This window comes from Salmo salar, chromosome 13 (genome assembly GCF_965601325.2).
Source record: "Salmo salar chromosome 13, fSalSal1, whole genome shotgun sequence".
Lineage (NCBI taxonomy): Eukaryota > Metazoa > Chordata > Actinopteri > Salmoniformes > Salmonidae > Salmo > Salmo salar.
Window position 1 is genome coordinate 16,092,179 of NC_138303.1, and position 23,435 is coordinate 16,115,613.

The window sequence follows — 23,435 nt, forward strand, 5'->3', positions numbered from 1 at the left end:
ACTGTGGTTCTATGAACTAATCATTCAGTGGAGTAGGACTTTTACATGAGGGATATGCCGCAGACCAACAGGCATTCCTCCACAGACCAGCGCCGGTCCACAGACCTGGGTTTGAGAAAGGCTGATCTAATACTCAATACCATTTCATGGAATTACTCACTATTGGGTGAACAGAGAACAACACAGGTTCAGAAGTAGCCCTGAGGTCAACATGAAGGTATATTAACTGAATAATTCAACGCTCAGGAGGAACACTTCATTCTACTGTTGAACCACCACTGTATGCCCACGTCAGTCCAATTATGAGAGTCAAGAGCGAGACGCCGCAGTGAATTGTGTTTAATTAAAAACAGATTAGAAAGGTTGGTACCATGACACTACAATTAACCCCAACCACCAAATTGAGTCTATCTTTTCTAAATTAGCTCAATAAAACTTGTCTTCACCTTTCGATACTTCATTTTCCAGGGGGACATAAAATACAAGAAAAGCAATTAGTGTAACAAAACATATGCACTTTAGAGAATATGACATCAATAAAACAGTATATTACATATTCTAAAAAAACATCTATATCCTAATGGTGGCTACACAACACATCAACTTTACATGTATTTATTCTCGGTCTCAAATCCCATTACTTAAACTGGCACTCAATTTGTAACCCGAACAGTGATTGGCGACAAAACTAGCTAGTCTGTTTGCAAGTCACCGGGGAACCTTGCAAGGTGGGCAAAGCTTGGGTTGCTTCACAAGCCTGTCTGTCAATCATCACTAAATCCAGTGCACACGCTTAACAAATCAGGCACACTGCTAACAATTTATTCCATCTCACAACGCTTAAAGACATATGTGCTACACATGTGTTCGCAGGCCAGATGTCTACTTCAGCTTTAAGCAAATCTATGAATTATACATGATTTCGAGATTTGTTTGGAGGTCAGTGAAGAACTCAACATCGCTTGCACTTCCTGGTTCTATTTTAGAGTAGCGTATGTTTGGGTGCATTGCTTTATCCCCCTTTTAAGGCCAAACAGTTCTCTAACAAGTACAGCATCCATTATGTCACCTGGGTATGCAATACATCTCTATTTTTATGAGATTAGTACAACTACCCATTCTTTGCGTTTCATTTTTATTTAGTTATGAATAATGTCCTCGGTTCACCTCTATGTTAATCTTCAATCTCACCTACTTCAGTGCTGCTAACTTTCTTCTGGCTCTCTTCCTGCATCCATAGTGTATACCATAAGATTGGTCTCAACCTCAGACCCAGAGGAGTGAATTAAATCGCATGCACCTATGAGGGCAATTGCCAAAAGTGAGCCTCTGAAGAATATAATTATCAGCGCTCAATAAATACACTTTACAAAAATATAAACGCAACAATTTCAAAGATTTTACTGAATTACAGTCAGGGGTAAAAGTAGATGTAATTTCTTACCGATACCGAGCACGCATTTATTTTATACTACAAAAATGACAGGGTAGCCCTCACTGCTGACACTGACAAACAGATCAATAAAAACTATGTTGTCTGATCCATATAATCGGCCTAAGAAAAAGGAAGACAAATACAATATGACATCCATCTTACCTGGAGGAGGAAATTATTGTTCAAAAACAAACAAAAAAGTGGCACTGACCGAATGATAAAAACAGTGAATATGCACACTCACCGGGGACATGGCACGTTCTCGGCTGATGCCAATAAGATAGGCTACTGTTCGCTTAATTAAGTTAAGAATTGTGCTAGGCTAACTAAAAGACAGATTGGAGTATTTTCATTGTCATCTCTTTACAGCAATTGCTATTTATTTTCCAAACAGTTTTTCCGCGATTGTATTTTTAAATATTGCGATATGCCTAGCTGGGTCTCTCTGCTTTTCACTGACAGTCGCAACTTAACAATCATCTATTTGTTATTTGCAGCGCGCGCTGGTCAAATTGCGACCCCTTCCGACTGTAGGCTATGCGATTTAAAACAATCCACAGTTTATTTATTTATTTTAAGACGCTAATAATCCTCTGTGGCCAAATCATGCTTTCTGGTGTAGTAGTTTACCTTTTATGATTTGTAATAATTTCTGTATGGACAGGAGTAAGCAAATTAGGCTATATAATTTTGTCAATTCAATTCATTTTACTTCAGGGAAAGCTTCCCCTAGCCTTATAGACAGCCGCCTATGCTTTTTAATGTGGCATAAACAACCAGTCACAATGTTACCATCCGATTGTCAAACAATCACTTAACAAAAGGCGCCTCTGTTGGTAGGTTCCCCATGCACATTTGTTCACTCACTAAATTATTTCAGCATCCGAGCCCCAACAGTGCACTGTGCATGCGCAATTTGATGAATGGAAAGAGACATCGGTTATAAAACACCTACATGTATTGTACTGACATTCTGTGATTGTCATTAGGCCTATACTTGTAGCCTGAATTGATGCATCCACTGTTGTCCAAGCGCACCTTGGTCTCGGCCACTCATCTCCGCCTTGACAAAATGGAAGTGTTCTCCTTAAACACAACGCAATTTGGAGTGTATACCACCCGGTTTTCTGTCAATTCGCAAAATCTTCATGCTGCTTACATGCAATAATGTTAAATAATGATGTAATCGCATATAGTTTTTGGGGCATGTTGTGTGACAGGCTCACGTTTTACCCGTACGGCAGTACCTGACCATCTCGCCTTACTTTCACCCCAGGTTACAGTTCATATAAGGAAAGCAGTCAATTGAAATAAATGAATTAGGCCCTAATCTATGGATTTCACATGACTGGGAAAAAAGGTAGGGGCGTGGATCAGAAAACCAGTCGGTATCTGGTGTGACACATCTCCTTCACATAGAGTTGATCAGGCTGTTGATGGTGGCCTGTGGAATGTCGTCCCACTCTTCAACGGCTGTGCGAAGTTGCTGGATATTGCCGGGAACCGGAACACTCTGTTGTACACGTCGATCAAGAGCATCCCAAGCTTGCTGAATGGGTGACATGTCTGGTGAGTATGCAGGCCATAGAAGAACTGGGACATTTTCAGCTTCCAGGAATTGTGTACAGATCATTGTGACATGGGGCCGTGCATTATCATGCTGAAACATCAGGTGATGTCGGTGGATGAATGGAACAACAACGGGCCACAGGATCTCGTCATGGTATCTCTGTGCATTCAAACTGCCATCGATAAAATGCAATTGTGTTCGTTGTCCGTAGCTTATGCCTGCCCATACAATAACCCCACCATGGGACACTGTTCACAATGGTTGACATCAGCAAACCGCTTGCCCACACGATGCCATACATGCTGTCTGCCATCTGCCCGGTACAGTTGTGAAGGGCACACTTTTCCAGTGTGCCAGTGGCCATCGAAGGCGAGCATTTGCCCGCTGAAGTTGGTGATGACGCCGAACTGCAGTCAGGACCCTGGTTAGGATGACAAGCACGCAGATGAGCTTCCCTGAGACGGTTTCTGACTGTTTGTGCAGAAATTCTTCGATTGCGCAAACCCAGAGTTTCATCAGCTTTCCAGGTGGCTGGTCGCAGACGATCCCGCAGGTGAAGAAGCCGGATGTGCTGTTATGATAGAATTTAAAGTGCCTTAATAATAACAAAAATAATATTACAGAATCATAATGTGTACCAGTAAGTAATATGCTGTTTATTTATCTTAATGTTCATTATACGATCTGTGCGCTCTATTGATGTCTGATCTGAGTTTGATAGGTTATACCTAGGACTTCCTATAGGGGCGCACAGGGCTTCCCAGCTCACTCATTACAAGTGACTTGAAGCCAAATCTCTGTGATTTATTTCTATATTTCCCCATTTTAGGTATGAATGCAATTTTGAATGTATTTGTTAATGTCAGAATGTTACTGTGTTATTAAGTCAGCAGCAAACGTGTTTAAAACATTCAAATGTGTTATTTGTATGTCTAGACCACTTTGAAATTAGCCGTTTTGCTAGCTGGCTTGTTAGAAGGTAACTCACTGGCACGAGGTTGCTTCATGATCAGAGCATGCCCGAGAGAGACCGCGCACAGCTCCTGTGTGTATGGGTGAAAAGGAACAATGGAAAACTTTTGGGAAATGTGAATGTTATCTAAAGCACTATTTCTACCTAATGGTTGATTTTACATGAAACGACTCATTACAAGTGACTTGAAGCAGAAGCTTCATCTGTGTGATTTATTTATATATTTCCCCCTTTAAGGGGTATAACAGAGGTCCTGGGCTGGCGTGGTTGTGAGGCCGATTGGACATACTGCCAAATTCTCATGCCAATTGCATGCTCACTCAACTTGAAACATCTGTGTTTTGTGACAAAACTGCACATTTTAGAGTGGCCTTTTATTGTCCCCAGCACAAGGTGCACCTGTGTAATGATCGTGCTGTTTAATCAGCTTCTTCATATGCCACACCTGTCAGGTGGATGGATTATCTTCGCAGGGATGTAAACAAATTTCTGCACAAAATTTGAGAGAAATAAGCTTTTATGGAACATTTCTTGGATCTTATTTCAAGTCATGAAACATGGGACCAACACTTTACATGTTGCGTTCATATTTTTGTTCATTACGCATGAATAATAGTAGTTGCCATTGTCTGACTGAAGGCATAGGAGAGAAAATATGAGATATGCAAAAACAAAACAAAAAATCAGCTAGCTTCAAGAACTATGGGCTAGATTCAACTCGGAGCGCCTAAGATCCCCATTATAGACCGATTGAAAATAAAAGGGAATTTCCGATTGAGCCGACATACCGTATGCAGTGTTTAGCGTGACTGCAGTCTCCACAACCGCGGGAACATTGTATTTAAATATGAAATCTTCCGCGCTCAGTTTTGAATCTAGGCCTCAGTCTCACGTGTCTGATTCAGCATGTTAGTCTGCAATATGAACACTGCAGGTGTTTGAACTGAGGTGCTAAGCTATATGGCAGGGAGACATGCTGTACCTCAGATAACTAGATCGTTTCAGGTCAACCTTGTGTTCTCTACAGGTACGAAAATAAATTGCTGTTTCATTCTGAAATTAGAAAATCACCAAAAGGGATGAAACATGGAATACATTTTAGACATTTTTATTGACAGTTGATAAATACATTAATCTTAAAGAAATGAATAGTCCACTGGGCAAGCTGTTGAGTACTGTTATTATTTATGAGGACTTTGCTGCAGCCGAGTTTGGCAGTTCAAACACTTAAAGTAAATGTATAAGTGGACAAGACTATTTAAATAAAGCACACAATCTTTAATCTATTGAAATGTCTTCAATGGGTGACTGGGCGTTTAAAGAATGTTCCTGAACACATCTTCTGAACATGCCTATGTAGGGGTATTTTACTGTATAAAATTAATGTTAGCATTACAAATAGATTACAGGTATAAATAAATTCAGAATTTTAAAATGTTAAATGACAAATGAACTAATGACATACAATTACTGTATATCCTTCTTGATTTCAGACAGATATGCGATAAGCCTTGTATTATAGGGCTGGGCAATATGGCCTAAAAATCATCTATTTTTTTCCTAATTTATGGGCGATTCACGATCTCTCTAGATTTTTAAAAACATTTTTTCTAAATAAGCGTTGCTGCACAATTAAATGTCAATACACTCCATTTCAAAAAGTCTGGAATAATCTAATGAATTCAGGGCTTTAAAAATTATACCTAGGCTAAATATAAGCCTTCCACAACCATAAAACCCACTAATAGTTTAACCAGCATTTTTGCAATAATCACTGACCTGGCTTTCATGTCTGTCAATTAACATGTTTTGGGAGAATTTTTTGGACACATATTTAACCAGAACAAATCACATCCACCAATGACCAACTTCTTGTAGCAGGCATTACAGAAAATGAACACAGGTCTCATAAACAATCTCTCAAGCACAAGCCCACGTGCTAGTGAGTAGCCAGCTAATCTTTATTTACTGAACAAAAATATAAACTCAACATGTAAAGTGTTGGCCCCATGTTTCATGAGCAGAAATAAAAGATCCCCAAAAATGTTCATACGCACCAAAAACATATTTCTCTCAAATTTTGGCCACAAATTTGTTTACATCCCTGTTGGTGAGCATTTCTCCTTTGCCAAGACAATTAATCCAAGAAGCATGATTATTACACCGGTGCAACTTGTGCTGGAGACAATAAAAAGCCACTCTAAACTGTGCAGTTTTGTCACACAACACAGTACCACAGATGGCTTGTTGTCAAATACACCTTTCAAAAGATGTTTTTCTGCAAACTTTAGCATCCCGCAAACTTTTTGCAGAGCGACATACACGATCTCTCTAGATTTTTAAAAACATTTTTCCGTACTGGTCCCCCGTGGGAATCAAACCCACAACCATGCCGTTACAGGCACCATGCTCTACCAACTGAGCCACACAGGACATTTACTGTGGGAATAAATATCACTGACTGACGAAAATACATTATTTTGCTTGATCGAGAATCGGCAACCTCAAAAGCCTGCGGAGGTTGTGAAATATAAAACACGAGACTAACAAGCTTTTGAAAATATAGATTGCCTCCCGAGTGGCGCAGTGGTCTAAGGCACTGCATCGCAGTTGCTAACTGAGCAACTAGAGATCCTGGTTCGAGTCCAGGCGGCGAGACCCATGGGGCGGCACACAATTGGCCCAGCATAGTCCGGGTTAGGGGAGGGTTTGGCCGGCAGGGATGTGCTTGTCCCATCGCCCTCTAGTGACTCCTGTGGCAGGCTGGGCGCATGCACGCTGACACGGTCGCCAGGTGTACGGTGTTTCCCCCGACACATTGGCGTGGCTGGCTTCTGGGTTAAGCAGACGTTGTGTCAAGAAGCAGTGGTTGGGTTGTGTTTCGGAGGACCATGGCTCTCGACCTTCACCTCTCCCGAGTCCGTACGGGAGTTGCAGCGATGAGACAAGACTGTAACTACCAATTGAATCACGAAATTGGGGACAAAAAGGGGTAGTTTTTTTTTAAATACAAAAAATAAAGGAAATATAGATTGGTATTATTTTCTATTGGTATCACGATGAAGATGCATTGAGAGTAAGACCCTATGCTTGCTCCCTAACAAAGCAGAGTGAGGGTAGGAAAGAGATGAAACGTGGATTAAAATAAAAGCATGTGCTTACCTTGGCCTCTCCTTACAAAATATCACCTTTTTTTTTTTAGATGACAGCAGATCCACACGATGTGATGCAAATTGTTTGGGGAAAAAATGAATTGTATTTTATACTGTTATATTTAATGATATTCTTAGCCTATTCTAAAATACTGTATATGTGTGTTGACTGATCAGGGTAGCCTAGTAAGTGTGTCTTGTCTGTTTAAGGAACAAAATCACTATTGGTTTCATGTGCATGGTGTAGCCATTTAGAATATAGGCTGCACAGACCAGTAACATAATTTCAACTCAAAATATGCCATTGTATGCTTTTGAAAACATATTTTATTAGTCTTATGTATCTTAGGACCTGCCAAAAACTCCTAATCTTGCCGGCATGTGCACGGGAGGTATAAAAGGCTTATCCCGGCAAGAACGTGGCAAAAATTGGACTGTATGAATTTGGCTCTAAAAAAACATTACCAGATTTTTTTTTTTAACAAGCAACATACCGTAGTCTGTCTGTAAAGGGTAAGAGATGAACAAGTTATCTTGCATCTTTGTTGTGAGTGGAGGGGGAGGGGCTTGGTGTCTGGAGTGAGAAGAGACCAAAAATACATCAAACGCTCATAAAAATTTAAATAAAATAACCTAGATTCTTGTGATACAGGCATTTGAAACATCGCGCCAAAAAATATATTTGAATATATCATATTCATTTGATATATCGACCAGCCTTACTTGTACATAAGAGAAGACATTCTTGGGGGGGGGGGGGGGCTTCCAATGACCTATCAGTTCGTTCCTAAACAAGTGTTCACGGAGGCCTGAAGTGCATACATTCTCAGATAAGGGAAACACGTCTCAAAGTATAAAAGGCTAACACAGGTAGGTATGCACTCTGTGTTAGACCACACTGTGTTATACGACCTGATCTGCCCAGCTACTGCTGTTCAGTCATGTTGAGAAGTCATTTAAAATAAGACATTTGCTAAGTGAGTCAAAGACAGGTGAAATAGAGGAGGAAGCACAGTTCCCGCTCAGCCCAGTCAAAACTGTTCGCTGCTCTGGCACCCCAATGGTGGAACAAGCTCCCTCACGACGCCAGGACAGCGGAGTCAATCACCACCTTCCGGAGACACCTGAAACCCCACCTCTTTAAGGAATACCTGGGATAGGATAAAGTAATCCTTCTAACCCCCCCCCCCCCCCTTAAAAGATTTAGATGCACTATTGTAAAGTGGTTGTTCCACTGGATATCATAAGGTGAATGCACCAATTTGTAAGTCGCTCTGGATAAGAGCGTCTGCTAAATGACTTAAATGTAAATGTAAATAGGAGGCACATGATCCATGTTTCCCTCATCCTGGCCATCCCTACAGGGCATGGGGCCAGTTCTTCTGACACACAGTAATGGCCAGGTATTGATGCCAGATAATAAATATTGGTGATGAGTTTCCTGTCCATGTTGAACTCAGAGAGCACACTGATGAGCTTTGCCAGAGTGAAGGAAGAGTTTAACTCAAACAACTCACACTGTTGTTAGACCTCAGCCAGGGGGAGATGAGTTATCAAAATTCATCTTCTCATCACAGAGAATCCTCTGCTTCCTCATTTATTTGGAATCTAATATTTTCACAAAATATCAAAGTGGAGTTAAGCCAGAATTAAACCTGCAACTCTAACCACACCTGGAGTCTTAATTGGGGATAGAGAAAGTAGCCAAAGTGACATTTTGAAAGCAGGCCACAAATCAGGCATCCAGCCAGTTTCTGGAGTTGGACATTATATTCATGTTGACACCAGATGCTGAGCTGCCAAGGCCTTCTCCGTGCTTCTGCTGCAGTCACGGGACTGGTGCCTGGTGCAGATTAAAAGGAAACGAGCACAGAGATCTAATCCAGTGAGTGGACACAGGGGTGGTTTGGTCCAGCGCCCCAGAGATAGGAGTGGTTTTGTCCATTCCCCAAGAAACAGTGGTGGTTTGGTCCAGTCCTCAATACTATGCATGTTATTGAGGTTTTTGTTTTTTTACTACTGGCTTTAGGATACTCAAACTTGACATTTCAGCATCTAGAATGTATGACGGACATAAATCTTTTACAATCATTTTGGCTCATATACAATACTTATTACTCTGAGAACAGTTAAATTACTACAGTTGATTTTTCATATTCATATATACAGGATTTATACAAACAAAAACAAGAGTTGTTGAGTTGAAAGTATAAAGGAATGAATACGAGTACAGGCAAAACAAAAGCTTAAGCATCTGTATGAGTAAGCAGAATATCTCTTGTTATTCGCAACATTAAATCATCTCTTGAAGTCGTGAACCAGTAAAGCACTGTGTCCTGGCATCCTGACATTGTTGAATTCTGCCATTCTTCAGATCACACCAGAGTGGGGAGGCAGAGAGTGCAGACAGACAGAAGTCAGGTCACAATACCACAGAAAGAACCAAGACATGTTACAGTAAGTACATTCAGTAGTAAAGCAGTTTCACGAGAACTAACCCCTTCCTACCCCCCTCTATCCCTCTCCTTTCATCTGTGTTCCCAGCCAGAGGTTCAGTCAGTCAGTTAGGTAATGTCCTCTTGTTGGCCACAGAAACAGGTGATGAGAGAGTGCAGAGAGGGACTTGTTCCAGTCTTTTAGCCCGTAGCTGAGCCAGCTCCAGGACTTGAGTCTTTACTTAAACGGACAATCTCCTGAGACAGAAGTTCAAGGTCCTAAAAAAGACAAACATAAATTGCTATTTTAATACCACAAAGCTGGGTAGCAAACCAAAACCTCTGCTCATTTCTGGCATTTTCATATCCAAAACAAAACCCTTTCATCATGCATCCTCTATCATTCTGATGTACTGTAGCTGCTGAAACACCAAACATCAGAGAGTTAATGCAAGGTGTTGGGAAACAACTGTAACATTGACAATTGTAGCATGGAGACTATATAATATCAACCAAATCAACATATCCTCCTGCCAGGGTGCAGGGGAACCATTTAGCAGACAGACCCAGGTTCAGCTGCAATCTCCTACCAGAAAAAAAGCCAATGTCCCTTCCTCTGTGTGCTCACTCTAAAGCAAGAGCCATCAAATATTAACAGGGCTGTTTGTTTCTGGGCTGGTGGCTCCAACAGGCACTGAATATTCATGACTTGCCGCTGCCCACAAAATCCAGAGAGGGGGGGGGGGGGGGGCAACCTGCCTGCCCACCTGCAGGTTCACCAGTATCGAGCGAAATCGTCACAGCATCCTTTGTCATTCTGCACTTTGTGAGCCGCGACACGTCTTCTTCATGCTCCAGCACACGATTAGGAGCCCATGGCTGAAAGGCTACTTGGTAGCAGCGGTGAGGGAGGGATGAGGAAGGAGGGTGGGACGGGGAAGGAGGGACGGTGAGAGAGGGACGGTGAGGTGGAAGAGGAGAGGAATGAGGGTGGCTCTACATGGTTGCTCTCCCCTACAGCATTCTCTCATAAGTGTTTAATCAGATCAGGATTTTCTCATTTAATTTGGATAAAAGCAAACCGTTACGTTGCTGTTAACAAGTCGGGCACAACCAGCCACCAGCGTTGGGCTGCTTATGTATGAGCCTGCAGCCGCTTCTTCCACAACCAGCCACCAGCGTTGGGCTGCTTACGTATGAGCCAGCAGCCGCTTCTTCCACAACCAGCCACCAGCGTTGGGCTGCTTACGTATGAGCCAGCAGCCGCTTCTTCCACAACCAGCCACCAGCGTTGGGCTGCTTATGTATGAGCCAGCAGCCGCTTCTTCCACAACCAGCCACCAGCGTTGGGCTGCTTACGTATGAGCCAGCAGCCGCTTCTTCCACAACCAGCCACCAGCGTTGGGCTGCTTATGTATGAGCCAGCAGCCGCTTCTTCCACAACCAGCCTCCAGTGTTGGGCTACTTACGTAAGAGCCAGCAGCCGCTTCTTCCACAACCAGCCTCCAGTGTTGGGCTGCTTACGTAAGAGCCAGCAGCCGCTTCTTCCACAACCAGCCTCCAGTGTTGGGCTGCTTACGTAAGAGCCAGCAGCCGCTTCTTCCACAACCAGCCTCCAGTGTTGGGCTGCTTATGTATGAGCCAGCAGCTGCTTCTTCCACAACCAGCCACATTTTTGGGGAACTGTAATTGAGCTCCCATCTACAGAAAACAAATGTGTGACGACATTCCCAGAATATTTATCATGCTTAAATGATCATATTTACAATGGAGAACATCAAAGGGGATCATTGGCTGTCTGTAAATCAAAGATCCAGACGACTACAACCGAATATCAGACTTGATTGATTTTTATTGACACACTGACAGCTATTCTAAGTTATCTAGAAAGTTAGCAGAGCCAGAGTGCCGGCAAGCCCTGTCCCAAATTTCTCAGATGTCTTTCAAGCCAAGGTTAAAGCCGGTTGTTTGTGTAACCTACAACTCCCCGTGGGCACGCAGCACTCCTACACACCACACAGCCAAGAACCTAGACTGTCTCCAAGACCGACTACATCCCTCATTGTAACTAACCAGCACACACACACACAGTTCTCTGTTGATATTTATACTGTGTGTGTATCATTGATGCAACAATAAACAGGGTCAGTTACCACCCCCATCACCGATTAGTTCAGCACAGTTCCCCAAAAAGCCAGGAGAAATTTGATAGGTTCATGTCCCGGGGTTAATAATCTGCATGATGATGGAAACACCACACTGTAATCCAATCAAACAAAAGACTGCACCACCATACTTTGCTTGGAGGAGACCCATTTCTATTCCTGCGTAGAAACCCATTTGAACATTAAGGCGGCGCGCCAACGCCTTGGCCTGTGATGAATAATAACCTCTATGGTGCGCTAGTCTCAGGGCTGGATGACAGCAGGCAGGCAGGCATGCCACCTACACAGTCACACTGGCTGACTACACACATCTCCCAGAGTCACACATTTGGCCCTCGGTATAGATCCCCACACATCAACTCTTCTGCAGTGTGGCCCGCCTACCTTCTGCAGTGTGGCCCGCCTACCTTCTGCAGTGTGGCCCGCCTACCTTCTGCAGTGTGGCCCGCCTACCTTCTGCAGTGTGGCCCGCCTACCTTCTGCAGTGTGGCCCGCCTACCTTCTGCAGTGTGGCCCGCCTACCTTCTGCAGTGTGGCCCGCCTACCTTCTGCAGTGTGGCCCGCCTACCTTCTGCAGTGTGGCCCGCCTACCTTCTGCAGTGTGGCCCGCCTACCTTCTGCAGTGTGGCCTACAGTGCCGTGAAAAAGTATTTGCTCCTTTTCTGATTTCAAAATGTTTGCATATTTTTAATACTAAATGTTTTTCAGGTCTTCAACCGGAACCTACCTTTTACAAATAACAAAAAAAAAGTATACTTATTTTATTTCTTTAATTAACAAAGTTATGTAACACTCAATTCCCCTGTGTGAAAAAGTAATTACCCCGTTACACTCAATAACTGGTTGTGCAACCTTCCGCTAATGCTTTTTGCAGTTGTTGATCAGTCTGTCACATCACTGTGGAGGAATTTTGGCCCACTCTTGCATGAAGAACTGCTTTAACTTTGTGACATTTGTGGGTTTTCAAGCATGAACTGCTTGTTTCAAGTGCTGCCACAACATCTCAATTGGGATTAGGTCTGGACTTTGACTAGGCTATTCGAAAACTTCAAATTTGTTGCTTTTTAACCATTTTCATGTTTTGGATCATTGTATTGCTGCATTCAGTTTCAAAATGTTTTTTGTTGTTATTTGTAAACTCAGGTTCCCTTTATATAATATTAGGTTTTGGTTGAAGATCTGAAAACATTCAGTATCAAAAATATGCAACAATAGAGAAAATCAGAAAGGAGGCAAATAGTTTTTCCACTGCTGTGTACCTCCTGTAGTGTGGCCCACCTCCTGTAGTGTGGCCCACCTCCTGTAGTGTGGCCCACCTCCTGTAGTGTGGCCCACCTCCTGTAGTGTGGCCCACCTCCTGTAGTGTGGCCCACCTCCTGTAGTGTGGCCCACCTCCTGTAGTGTGGCCCACCTCCTGTAGTGTGGCCCACCTCCTGTAGTGTGGCCCACCTCCTGTAGTGTGGCCCACCTCCTGTAGTGTGGCCCACCTCCTGTAGTGTGGCCCACCTCCTGTAGTGTGGCCCACCTCCTGTAGTGTGGCCCACCTCCTGTAGTGTGGCCCACCTCCTGTAGTGTGGCCCACCTCCTGTAGTGTGGCCCACCTCCTGTAGTGTGGCCTACCTCCTGTAGTGTGGCCCACCTCCTGTAGTGTGGCCTACCTTCTGCAGATGCATGTTCTTGGTCAGCTGTTCCTCCAGCATGTTCTGCAGCTTCTTGTTCATCTCCCGCAGGTTCTCGTCCCCAGGCTTCACCAGGTCCCTGAGCACAGAGCCCAAGCCATGACCATGTCCCCCCACCTGGCCCACGTGATGGCCCACCGCCGTCACACCATGTGTACCATGTGCTGCAGGGGAGAGAAGGTACACGTTACTCAAAGGGACAATTCACAGCCATGCTTCATTGAACTAGAGCCAGCAGTTGTTTCTAATGTACATTTAATTTGTCAGTGATAATGAACATTGTTATATTTAACAAGACATGCAATTCATTCAATGTGAATCAGTTGTAGTACATGTTGAGATCAATGTTTCAAATGCAGCAGTATCACCCATCCATTAGCCTACATCAAATAACTTGATAACTTTATGCAGCAGTATCACCCATCCATTAGCCTACATCAAATAACTTGATACATTTATGCAGCAGTATCACCCATCCATTAGCCTACATCAAATACCTTTATGCAGCAGTATCACCCATCCATTAGCCTACATCAAATAACTTGATAACGTTATGCAGCAGTATCACCCATCCATTAGCCTACATCAAATAACTTGATAACTTTATGCAGCAGTATCACCCATCCATTAGCCTACATCAAATAACTTGATACATTTATGCAGCAGTATCACCCATCCATTAGCCTACATCAAATAACTTGATAACTTCATGCAGCAGTATCACCCATCCATTAGCCTACATCAAATAACTTGATAACTTCATGCAGCAGTATCACCCATCCATTAGCCTACATCAAATAACTTGATAACTTCATGCAGCAGGTTCATTACCATATGGTCTGTAAGTTGATTCTAGTCAGTCTATTCTGGGAGGAGTATGCCCTGCTGGAGATCCCTGGTTAGGTACTTTAAACCCTTCAACAGTTACTAAAGGGGCTGAGCAGTTATCTGTCTGACTAATGAGATATTGTTCCTCACGTCCGATACCATTTGAAAAGACAACACTAGAGATGCTCTACAAGGCAGATATAGATCTGTTGCCAAACAATGACAGTTGAGAAAAAAATAGTGAACGTCCTGTGTGATAATGTGTTTAGGTCTTCTAGCATACCCATGCTAGACTTAAAACACATACACTGTAAATACAAAAGTATGTGGACACCCTTTCAAATTGCTGGATCCGGATATTTCAGCCACAGCCGTTGCTGTCAGGTGTATAAAATCGAGCACACAGCCATGCAATCTCCATAGACAAACATTGGCAGTAGAATGGCCTTACTGAAGAGCTCAGTGACTTTCAACGTGGCACCATCATAGCATGCCATCTTTCCAGCTAGTCAGTTGGTCAAATTTATGCTCTGCTAGAGCTGCCCCGGTCAACTGTAAGTGCTGTTCTTGTGAAGTGGAAACGTCTAGGAACAACAGCTCAGCCGCAAAGTGGTAGAACACACAAGCTCACAGAACGGGAATGGCGAGTGCTGAAGCACGTAGCGCGTAAAAATCGTCTGTCCTTGGTTGCAACACTCACTACCAAGTTCCAAACTGCCTCTGGAAGCAACGTCAGCACAATAACTGTTAATCGAGAGCTTCATGAAATGGGTTTCGATGGCCGAGCAGCCGCACCAAGCCTAAGATAACCATGCGCAATGCCAAGCATCAGCTGGTGGTGTAAAGCTCGCCACCATTGTACTCTGAAGCAGTGGAAACACGTTCTCTGGAGTGATGACACGCTTCATGATCTTGCTGGACGAAACTGGGTTTTGCGGATGCCAGGAGAACGCTACCTCCCCGAATGCATAGTCCTAAATGTAAAGTTTGGTGGAGGAGGAATAATGGTCTGGGGCTGTTTTTCATGGTTCGGCTAGGTCCCTTACTTCCAGTGAAGGGAAATCTCAACGCTACAGGATACAATGCCATTCTAGATAATAATGTAATTCCAACGTTGTGGCAACAGTTTGGGGAAGGCCCTTTCCTGTTTCAGCATGACAATGCCCCTGTGCACAAAACGAGGTCGACACAGAAATTAATTGTCGCGATTGGTATGGAAGAACTTGACTGGCCTGCACAAAGCCCTGACCTCAACCCCATCAAACCCCTTTGGGATGAATTGAAACGCAGACTGCGAGCCAGGCCTACTTTTGGTCATGTAGTGTATGATTTTACGGTTCCTTTAAACTAGGACCTACAGATGAAGTCAGAAGTTTACATACACCTTAGCCAAATACATTTAATCTTCTGACCCACTGGAATTATGATACAGTGAATTTTAAGTGAAATGATCTGTCTGTAAACAATTGTTGGAAAAATTACTTGTGTCATGCACAAAGTAGATGTCCAAACCGACTTGCCAAAACTATAGTTTGTTAACAAGAAATTTGTGGAGTGGTTGAAAAACAAGTTTTAATGACTCCAACCTAAGTGTATGTAAACTTCCAACTTCAACTGTACGTATTTATAATGCATTATAGGGTCAATCGAAAGTGTTTCTGGAAGTTTAAGTTGTATAAAGGAGTGAAATGTAGCTATGTAATGAAACATCAAATTTGAGAAACTGTTCAAGGCCGGGACGATACCAGTACCGCGATACTTGTTAGTACCGTGGCAAGGAAACAAAACACAAAGCGGATTTAACTTCTTTAGGAGAACAGCCCTAGTATTGGAAACATGTTGTCATCCAGTCACATGTATTCATTTCCAAGCTATAGCACACAATATTTGACATACATTAGGTTTTTAAAAAAGGACCAAAGAGGTCTGCTTTATGTTTTAAAAATATTGCGATACTGGTATTGTCATAGCTAGGGCTGTCGTGTTGACCATATTGCCTCCACACTGGTGGTCACGAGTCATGAAGGCAGTCAAACTCCACATGACTGTTTAGTCACGGTATTTAGTCTTCTCCAAGCTCTGATACTGCTGATGGTCATTAGTAGCCTACCAAACTGGCTAACTGCCTGATAATCAGCACTCTATTGTCCCTCTAATCACTCTGACATCAATGCAAATGTGTTTGAAAATCTAATCAAACACTTCATGAGAGCCCATGAGCTCATGTTGCGCAACATTTCTGTAGGCTATGCAATTTTGGGAGAAAACAGAGTGATGGCCTCTATTAAAAACAGGATCCCATCATCTTTCTATAGGCTAGGCCTACTATATTTATTTCTCCCCTTTCCTAATATTAAGCACATTGCTTATATTTACAACAGGAGTATAGCCTACCTGGCCGGCATGAAAATAAACCACGGGGAAAAGTGTCCTCCATTAGCTATTTAAGTGCATAGATGACATGTATTTTTCCTGCTGACCCTGTTTCCATACAGGTGCATGATAATGGTCCATTCTAAATCAAAACAAATGTCACATATATTATTTAGTAGATGTAAAGACAAGATTAAATCAAGAATAGTCTGATGGGTGACAATATCACTTGTAATTGGCAACATCAAATGGTTTTGTGATGAATAAGCCATCTGATTCGATGAAAGATGGAGTTGAATGTCTTCTTGCCCATAATTTCATTTAAAGTACACCAAAGTTTTTTTGTTTTTTTTCTCCATCATTCTTTATATCATAATACAGTTTCTTCATTTTTGTTGAGTTTAGTCACATACTTTCTCAATTTGCAGTAAGTCCGCCAGTCAGATGTGCAGCCAGACTTATTAGCCACATCTCTTTCAACCATACAGTTTTTCAATTCCTCATCGATCCATGGAGCCTTGACAGTTCTAACAGTCAGTTTCTTAACAGGTGCATGTTTATCAATAATTGGAAGAAGCAATTTCATAAATTCATCAAGTGAAGTGTCTGGATGCTCCTCATTAATCACATCAGACTAACAAATATTTTTAACATCATCCACATAAGAGTCACAGCAAAATCTTTTGTATGATCTATTATACACTATTTTAGGCCCAGCGGTTGGAAATGTTGCTTTCCTGGATATTGCCACTATATTGTGATCACTACATCTAATGGGTACGGATACAGCTTTTAAACAAGTTCTACAGTATTAGTAAAAATGTGATCGATACATGTGGATGATCTGTTTGTAAACACCCTGGTAGGTTGATTAATAACCTGAACCAGATTACAAGAACTGGTTACAGTAAGAAGCTTCCTCTTGAGCGGACAGCTTGATGAAAACCAGTCAATATTCAGGTCCCCAAGAAAGTAGACCTCTCTGTTTACATCACATACACTATCAAGCATTTCACATATCTTATTTAGATACTGACTGTTAGCACTTGGTGGCCTATAGCAATACCCCAAAAGAAGGCTTTAGATGTGCCAAGTGAACCTGCAACCACAACACTTGACATAAGATCTTCTCTAAGCATTAGCTATCAGAGATAAGACAATACTGAAAAGCGCAAGAGAAAAAGCAAGAGAGAAAAAAAATTGACATTCAGCAGTTCATTAATCAATTGGTGTGCGTGCTGAGGGGTTGAGGCTACGGACCCATTGGCTTGGCTCTCTCAATAAGGTTTGTATCGCAACTAAAGTGGCCAAATAACTTCTTAAAATTAAGCACATTAATCTGCTTTACAAGGGGTGTAGAGCCTAACTGGCATATATTAGCAGCGTGTGAGTTTCAAGTTTGGGGAAGACAATTTTCACCATAAAAATGCACCTTTATAATAAAAGCATTTCATGCATAATTGCATTTGTGGTCAATTTTGATAATGGAACATTCACGCTTATATCCTACTACCATGTGTGCATTGCTGCTCTTATAATGTGAAGAAATAGCCTAATAGTTTAACCTAAACGTTCTGATCTGTTGTGTCAGCCACATTGCATAAAAAAGGTTTTTTGATGCTAGTGGTATTCATTTGGGATCTATAGCATCCCACAACTGTCCCAGACTATGTTTGGAATATTGATTTCTCACACAGAATAGGTCAACTTTTTCACTGTGGGGGATAGTAGATTGACACAGGCTAGTGCTTTTGCTGTTGGTTAGGCCTGCTCATCTTGTTGGCTGACGAAAAGTAAATGTGGACAGTTCTTCCAATATCTTCAATATGCACCTCTGAATTGGATAAGGACATGCACAGTTGCCACAGCCCTAGTCACAGCAGCTGTAACCCTAAACGCAGTAGGCTTTACTTAAAGATCATGACAGCCGTCAGTGATATTGTAACTGGACAAGCTTATGGCATGATTAATTGAGGACATGTTTTCTATTGGGGGAGTTGGTGACATTGTCAGCTCCTTGTAGACACAAGGTCCCCCTCTTGAAGGGCGCACAGTGCTCCGCTGGCCATGAAGTCAGCTCCCTGCTGAACTGTCACACTGTTAAGTGGGGTTCAACACGGGTCAAGAGCAGGGATCGTCTGAATAGCGTCGGCTGCCAGCGTTGTAAAGGGTACTCTGTCAGCCTAATGCTGAGACACGTCTCTCAGTCGAGACAGGCACATCCAATCAAGATCACCTTTCACAATCTGACACTTAAAACATCAAGCCCACTGAGGAGATGCTAGGTTAACTTTCTCTAGACTGAATATGTGTGTGTGTGTGTGTGTGTGTGTGTGTGTGTGTGCATGCAATTCATGTGTGACACTTTGGAAATGTGTATTTAATATTTTAGAAAAGGTTCATTTTAGTTCACTGTGTTTCCAGTGACAAATCAATATTGTGTTTGAATACTGTAGCTGATAAAGGAAGGGCTATCTTAACAAGAAAAAGCTGCTCAGCAGAGTAAGTGACAACACATTGTTAATGGAGACATTTGTTCCAACACTTTAAAGGGATACTTTGGGATTTTGGCAATGAAGCCCTTTATCTACTTCCCCTGAGTCAGATGAACTCATGGATAACATTTGTATGTCTCTGCATCCAGTAGGAAGTAAGTTAAAAGGAAGTTTTGCCAGCCGATGCTTAGCGCAATGACTAGAAGTCTATGGTATCTACTAGCATGCTAGCAGTTTTATATACTTCCAGTCATTGAGCTAATGCTAATGCTAATGCTTTGGGGCAGCAGGTAGCCTAGTAGTTAGAGCGTTGGGCCAGTAACCGAAAAGTTGCTAGATTGAATCCCCGAGCTGACAAGGTATAAATCTGTCGTTCTGCCCCTGAACGAGGCAGTTAACCCACTGTTCCCCGGTACGCCGTCATTGTAAATAACAATTTGTTCTACCTGACTTGCCTGGTTAAATAAAGTTAAAAAAAAGAAAAAGAAAAAATGCTAGTTAGCAACATCCTTCAAACTGCACGCAGAGATATAGAAATGGTATCAATGAGTTCATCTGACTCTGAAGAAGTAGAAAAAGGGCCTCACTGCCAAAATCCTGAAGTACAGCCAACCTTTGGTGGGATTGCTTTGCTTTTATTGTTCCAGGCTATGCTTGACATTTTTGTCACCAGTGAAGACTGACAGTAAACACCACAGGTAGACTGCCTTTTATTGCTATAATACAGTACAAAAATGTTGCGCTCTTGACTTTAATAAGTCACCCTCATCTTCATGTGATTCTAGTAAGAAATGTACTTAATAGGAAAATAAATACAATAGGAAGACATCAAAAAGCTATACTTGAATATAGCCTAGATGTACTTTATCGCCAATCCCATCTTTCCTTGTAGTACTAGTGCGGGGATACTAGGTTGACTCAGATATGATTCTTTTATTTAACTAGGCAAGTCAGTTGAGAACAAATTCTTATTTACAACGATGGTCTACCCCGGCCAAACCCTAACCCGGACGACGCTGGGCCAATTGTGCGCCGCCCTATGGGACTCCCAATCCCTGACGGTTGCAATGTAGTGACGCCTCTAGCACTGAGATGCAGTGCCTTAGACCGCTGCGCCACTCTGGAGCAAAATGCAGAGCAGACTGACATAACACAAAGTGACAACATCTGCAACACAGACTCACTGATGCTGTAAGCCCGGCTTGGAACAGAGATGGAAGATAGACATTCTCACCTTCCTTTAACTAATGATACCTCCTGTTCAGAATCATCTAACACTGTTATTCTACTTTGCTCTGGTAAGGTTAGATTCCTACAAAACATTGATAAAACCACAAAGATCTCTCTAATAGGTAAGAATTTGTATTTTCTGGAATCATAAGAGAGGTTTTCTGCAGAAGTGCACTGAGATGCCAAAATGGCCGAACAGTCATGTTACTAGTCTCAGTGGTCCTGGTGCTACTGAACTGCTGAAGCAACACAGTGAGCCATGGCTGCCTGACACCCCAGAGGCACTACAACTAACTGCAGCCCAGCCTGCTCTCAACTCCCACAGGATGAGAGTGGGCTAAGTGGAAACACTGCCAGGAGGTATACAGGCTAGATCTATAGAAACAATGAAAGTGTTGAAAGTGTACAGTGTCTTCAGAAAGTATCCACACCACTTGAATTTTTCCTAAATGTGTTGTGTTAAAGCCTGAATTAAACATTTTGTCACTGGCCTTCACACAATACCCCATGATGTCAAAAGGGAATTATGCTTTTCAAAATTATACAAATTAATAAAAAATTAAAAGCTGAACTGTCTTGAGTCAATAAATATTCAACCCCTTTGTTATGGCAAACCGAAATAAGTTCAGGAGGACAATTTAACAAGTCACGGACTCACTCTGTGTCCAATAATAGTTTTTAACAAGATTTTTGAACGACTAACTCATCTCTGTACCCCACACATACAATGATCTGTAAGGTCCCTCAGGCGAGCAGTGAATTTAAAACACAGATTCAATCAAAACCACAACGGTTTTCCAATGCCTGTCAAAGAAGGGCACCTATTGGTAGATGGGTAAAACTGAGGATGGATCAACAACATTGTAGTTACTCCACAATACTAACCTAATAGACATAGTGAAAAGAAGGAAGACTGTACAGAACAAAAATTATTCCAAAACATGCATCCTGTTTGCAACAAGGCACTAAAACAAATCACTCTCCTTTCCATCAGACTTTGGGAGATTAATAAACCTTTCTGCAGGACAATAACCTAAAACACAAGGCCAAATCTACACTGGAGTTGATTACCAAGAAGACAGTGAATGTTCCTGAGTGGCCGAGTTACAGTGTTGTCTTAAATCTACTTGAAAATATTTGGCAAGACCTGAAAATGGTTGTCTAGCAAAGATCAACAACCAATTTGACAGAGATTGAAGAATTAAACAAATAATAATGAGCAAATTTTGCACAATCCAGGTGTGAAAAGCTCTTAGAGACTTACCCAGAAATACTCACATCTGTAATCACTGCCAAAGGTGATTCTACAAAGTATTGACTCAGGGGTGTGAATACTTAAGTAAATTAGATACTTCTGTATTTCCTTTTCAATACATTTACAAACATTTCTTAAAACATGTTTTCACTTTGTCATTATGGGGTATAGTGTGTAGATGGGTGAACACTGCAAAATGTGGAATATGTCAAGGGGTATGAATACTTTCTGAAGGCACTGTATGTGTCATTTCTTGTTATGGACGCACTACATTGCACATGTCATTTCCATTGATAAATCATTCCTCTACAAGAGAGCAGATCTATACAATGTTCACTTATAACAACTTCATTCTTAAAAATGACTTTCTGTGTGGAGCAATCCCATGACAATGTTTCCATTAACAGGTTCAGAGAATAGAAATGAGGCTTTGTAAAAAGAAAGGATGCAATAATCAACACGCTTCCCAAATTGATAGCGCATACTGTCCTTTATCACATCCAATAAAACATCGACCTGTAGGCGGCTTCATTCTAGAAGGTTGGGCGTTTCTGGAGTTGTCCAAGCAGAACAAACAGTGTTGGATGAAAAGGTTAGGCAGTGGCCTACGTCACGCAGCTGCAGCAGTGGTGTACAAGACGAGGGGGTTACAGACTGCAGCAGTATAAAACTTCTCTAGCAGGGAAGAGCACTTAGCAAGGAGAGGAATCTAGTCTACGAATAAACTCCCTGTCCACACATGACTGCAGCGCAGACCTGACTGACTGCCCCATTAACCAACTCCCACAATCCCTAGTACACTCCATCTCTCTCTCGCTCTCTCTCTCTCTCGCTCCATCTCTCTCAATTCAATTCAAAGGGCATTATTGGCATGGGAAACATGTCTACATTGCCAAAGCAAGTGGAATAGATAAAAACAAAAGTGAAATAAACAAATCAGAAATGAACAGTAAACATTACACTCACAAAAGTTTAAAAAGAATAGAGACATTTCAAATTTTATATTATGGCTATTTGTAACATTTGTGCAAAGGGAGAATAAATAGACTGATAAATATAGGTTGTATTTACAGTGGTGTTTGTTCTCCACTGGTTGCCCTTTTATTGTGGCAACAGGTCACGCATCTTGCTGCTGTGATGGCACACTGTGGTATTTCAACTAATAGATATGCAAGTTTATCAAAATTGGATTGGTTTTAAAAAATGTGTGTCTAATCTGAGGGTGTAACTCTCTCTCTATCCATCGCTAAAGAATAGCGCTGGAGGGAATAACAGACGTTTTACGTGCTCCTTACCAACTGTTTTTTGCGCTGATATTTTTTGTACAAAATGTTTTCACAATCATTTCCTTTGACCTAAAAGAGCTTCTGGACATCAGAACACCGATCACTAACCTGGATTTGGATGAGGATTTCTACTTTAATGAGTCGGAGGCGAAGGACATACTGCTCAGTTCACTAGTGCGGCCGGACCAAGTGATGATTTGATACAACGTTGCACTTCACTAGCAAAAAGCTCAAGTCAAGACAGATCGAGACGGAGGCAGACAGGGGGAGTAGATAGATGAATGTGATTGATAGACCCGACATTTTCATCAGGATATTTTCTACTGTTTTTATTTGTTGGCTTAAGGCCTATGTATTTTACTAAGTTGATGATGGAAGTTCTAGGCCTACTGCTGCATCTATGTATTTTACTAAGTTGATGATGGATGTTCTAGGCCTACTGCTGCATCTCTATGTATTTTACTAAGTTGATGATAGATGTTCTAGGCCTACTACTGCATCTCTATGTATTTTACTAAGTTGATGATGGAAGTTCTAGGCCTACTACTGCATCTCTATG

The 23,435-nt window shown here is 42.0% G+C and overlaps 1 protein-coding gene across 4 annotated transcripts in view; it reads right to left on the minus strand.

Moving 5' to 3' along the window:
• Positions 1–323: 323 nt before the first annotated feature.
• The window catches only part of LOC106566491 (GRIP1-associated protein 1), an 85,740-nt gene continuing 62,628 nt past the window's right edge, over positions 324–23,435 (minus strand). For all 4 annotated transcript variants that reach the window (XM_014134569.3, XM_045692969.2, XM_045692968.2 and 1 more), the window contains 2 exons: positions 13,389–13,573; positions 324–9,844 (listed from right to left, as the gene is read on the minus strand). In XM_014134569.3, the coding sequence (XP_013990044.3) occupies positions 9,767–9,844; positions 13,389–13,573 (263 nt within the window). In that variant the 3' untranslated portion in view covers positions 324–9,766. The remainder of the gene's footprint in view (positions 9,845–13,388; positions 13,574–23,435) is intronic.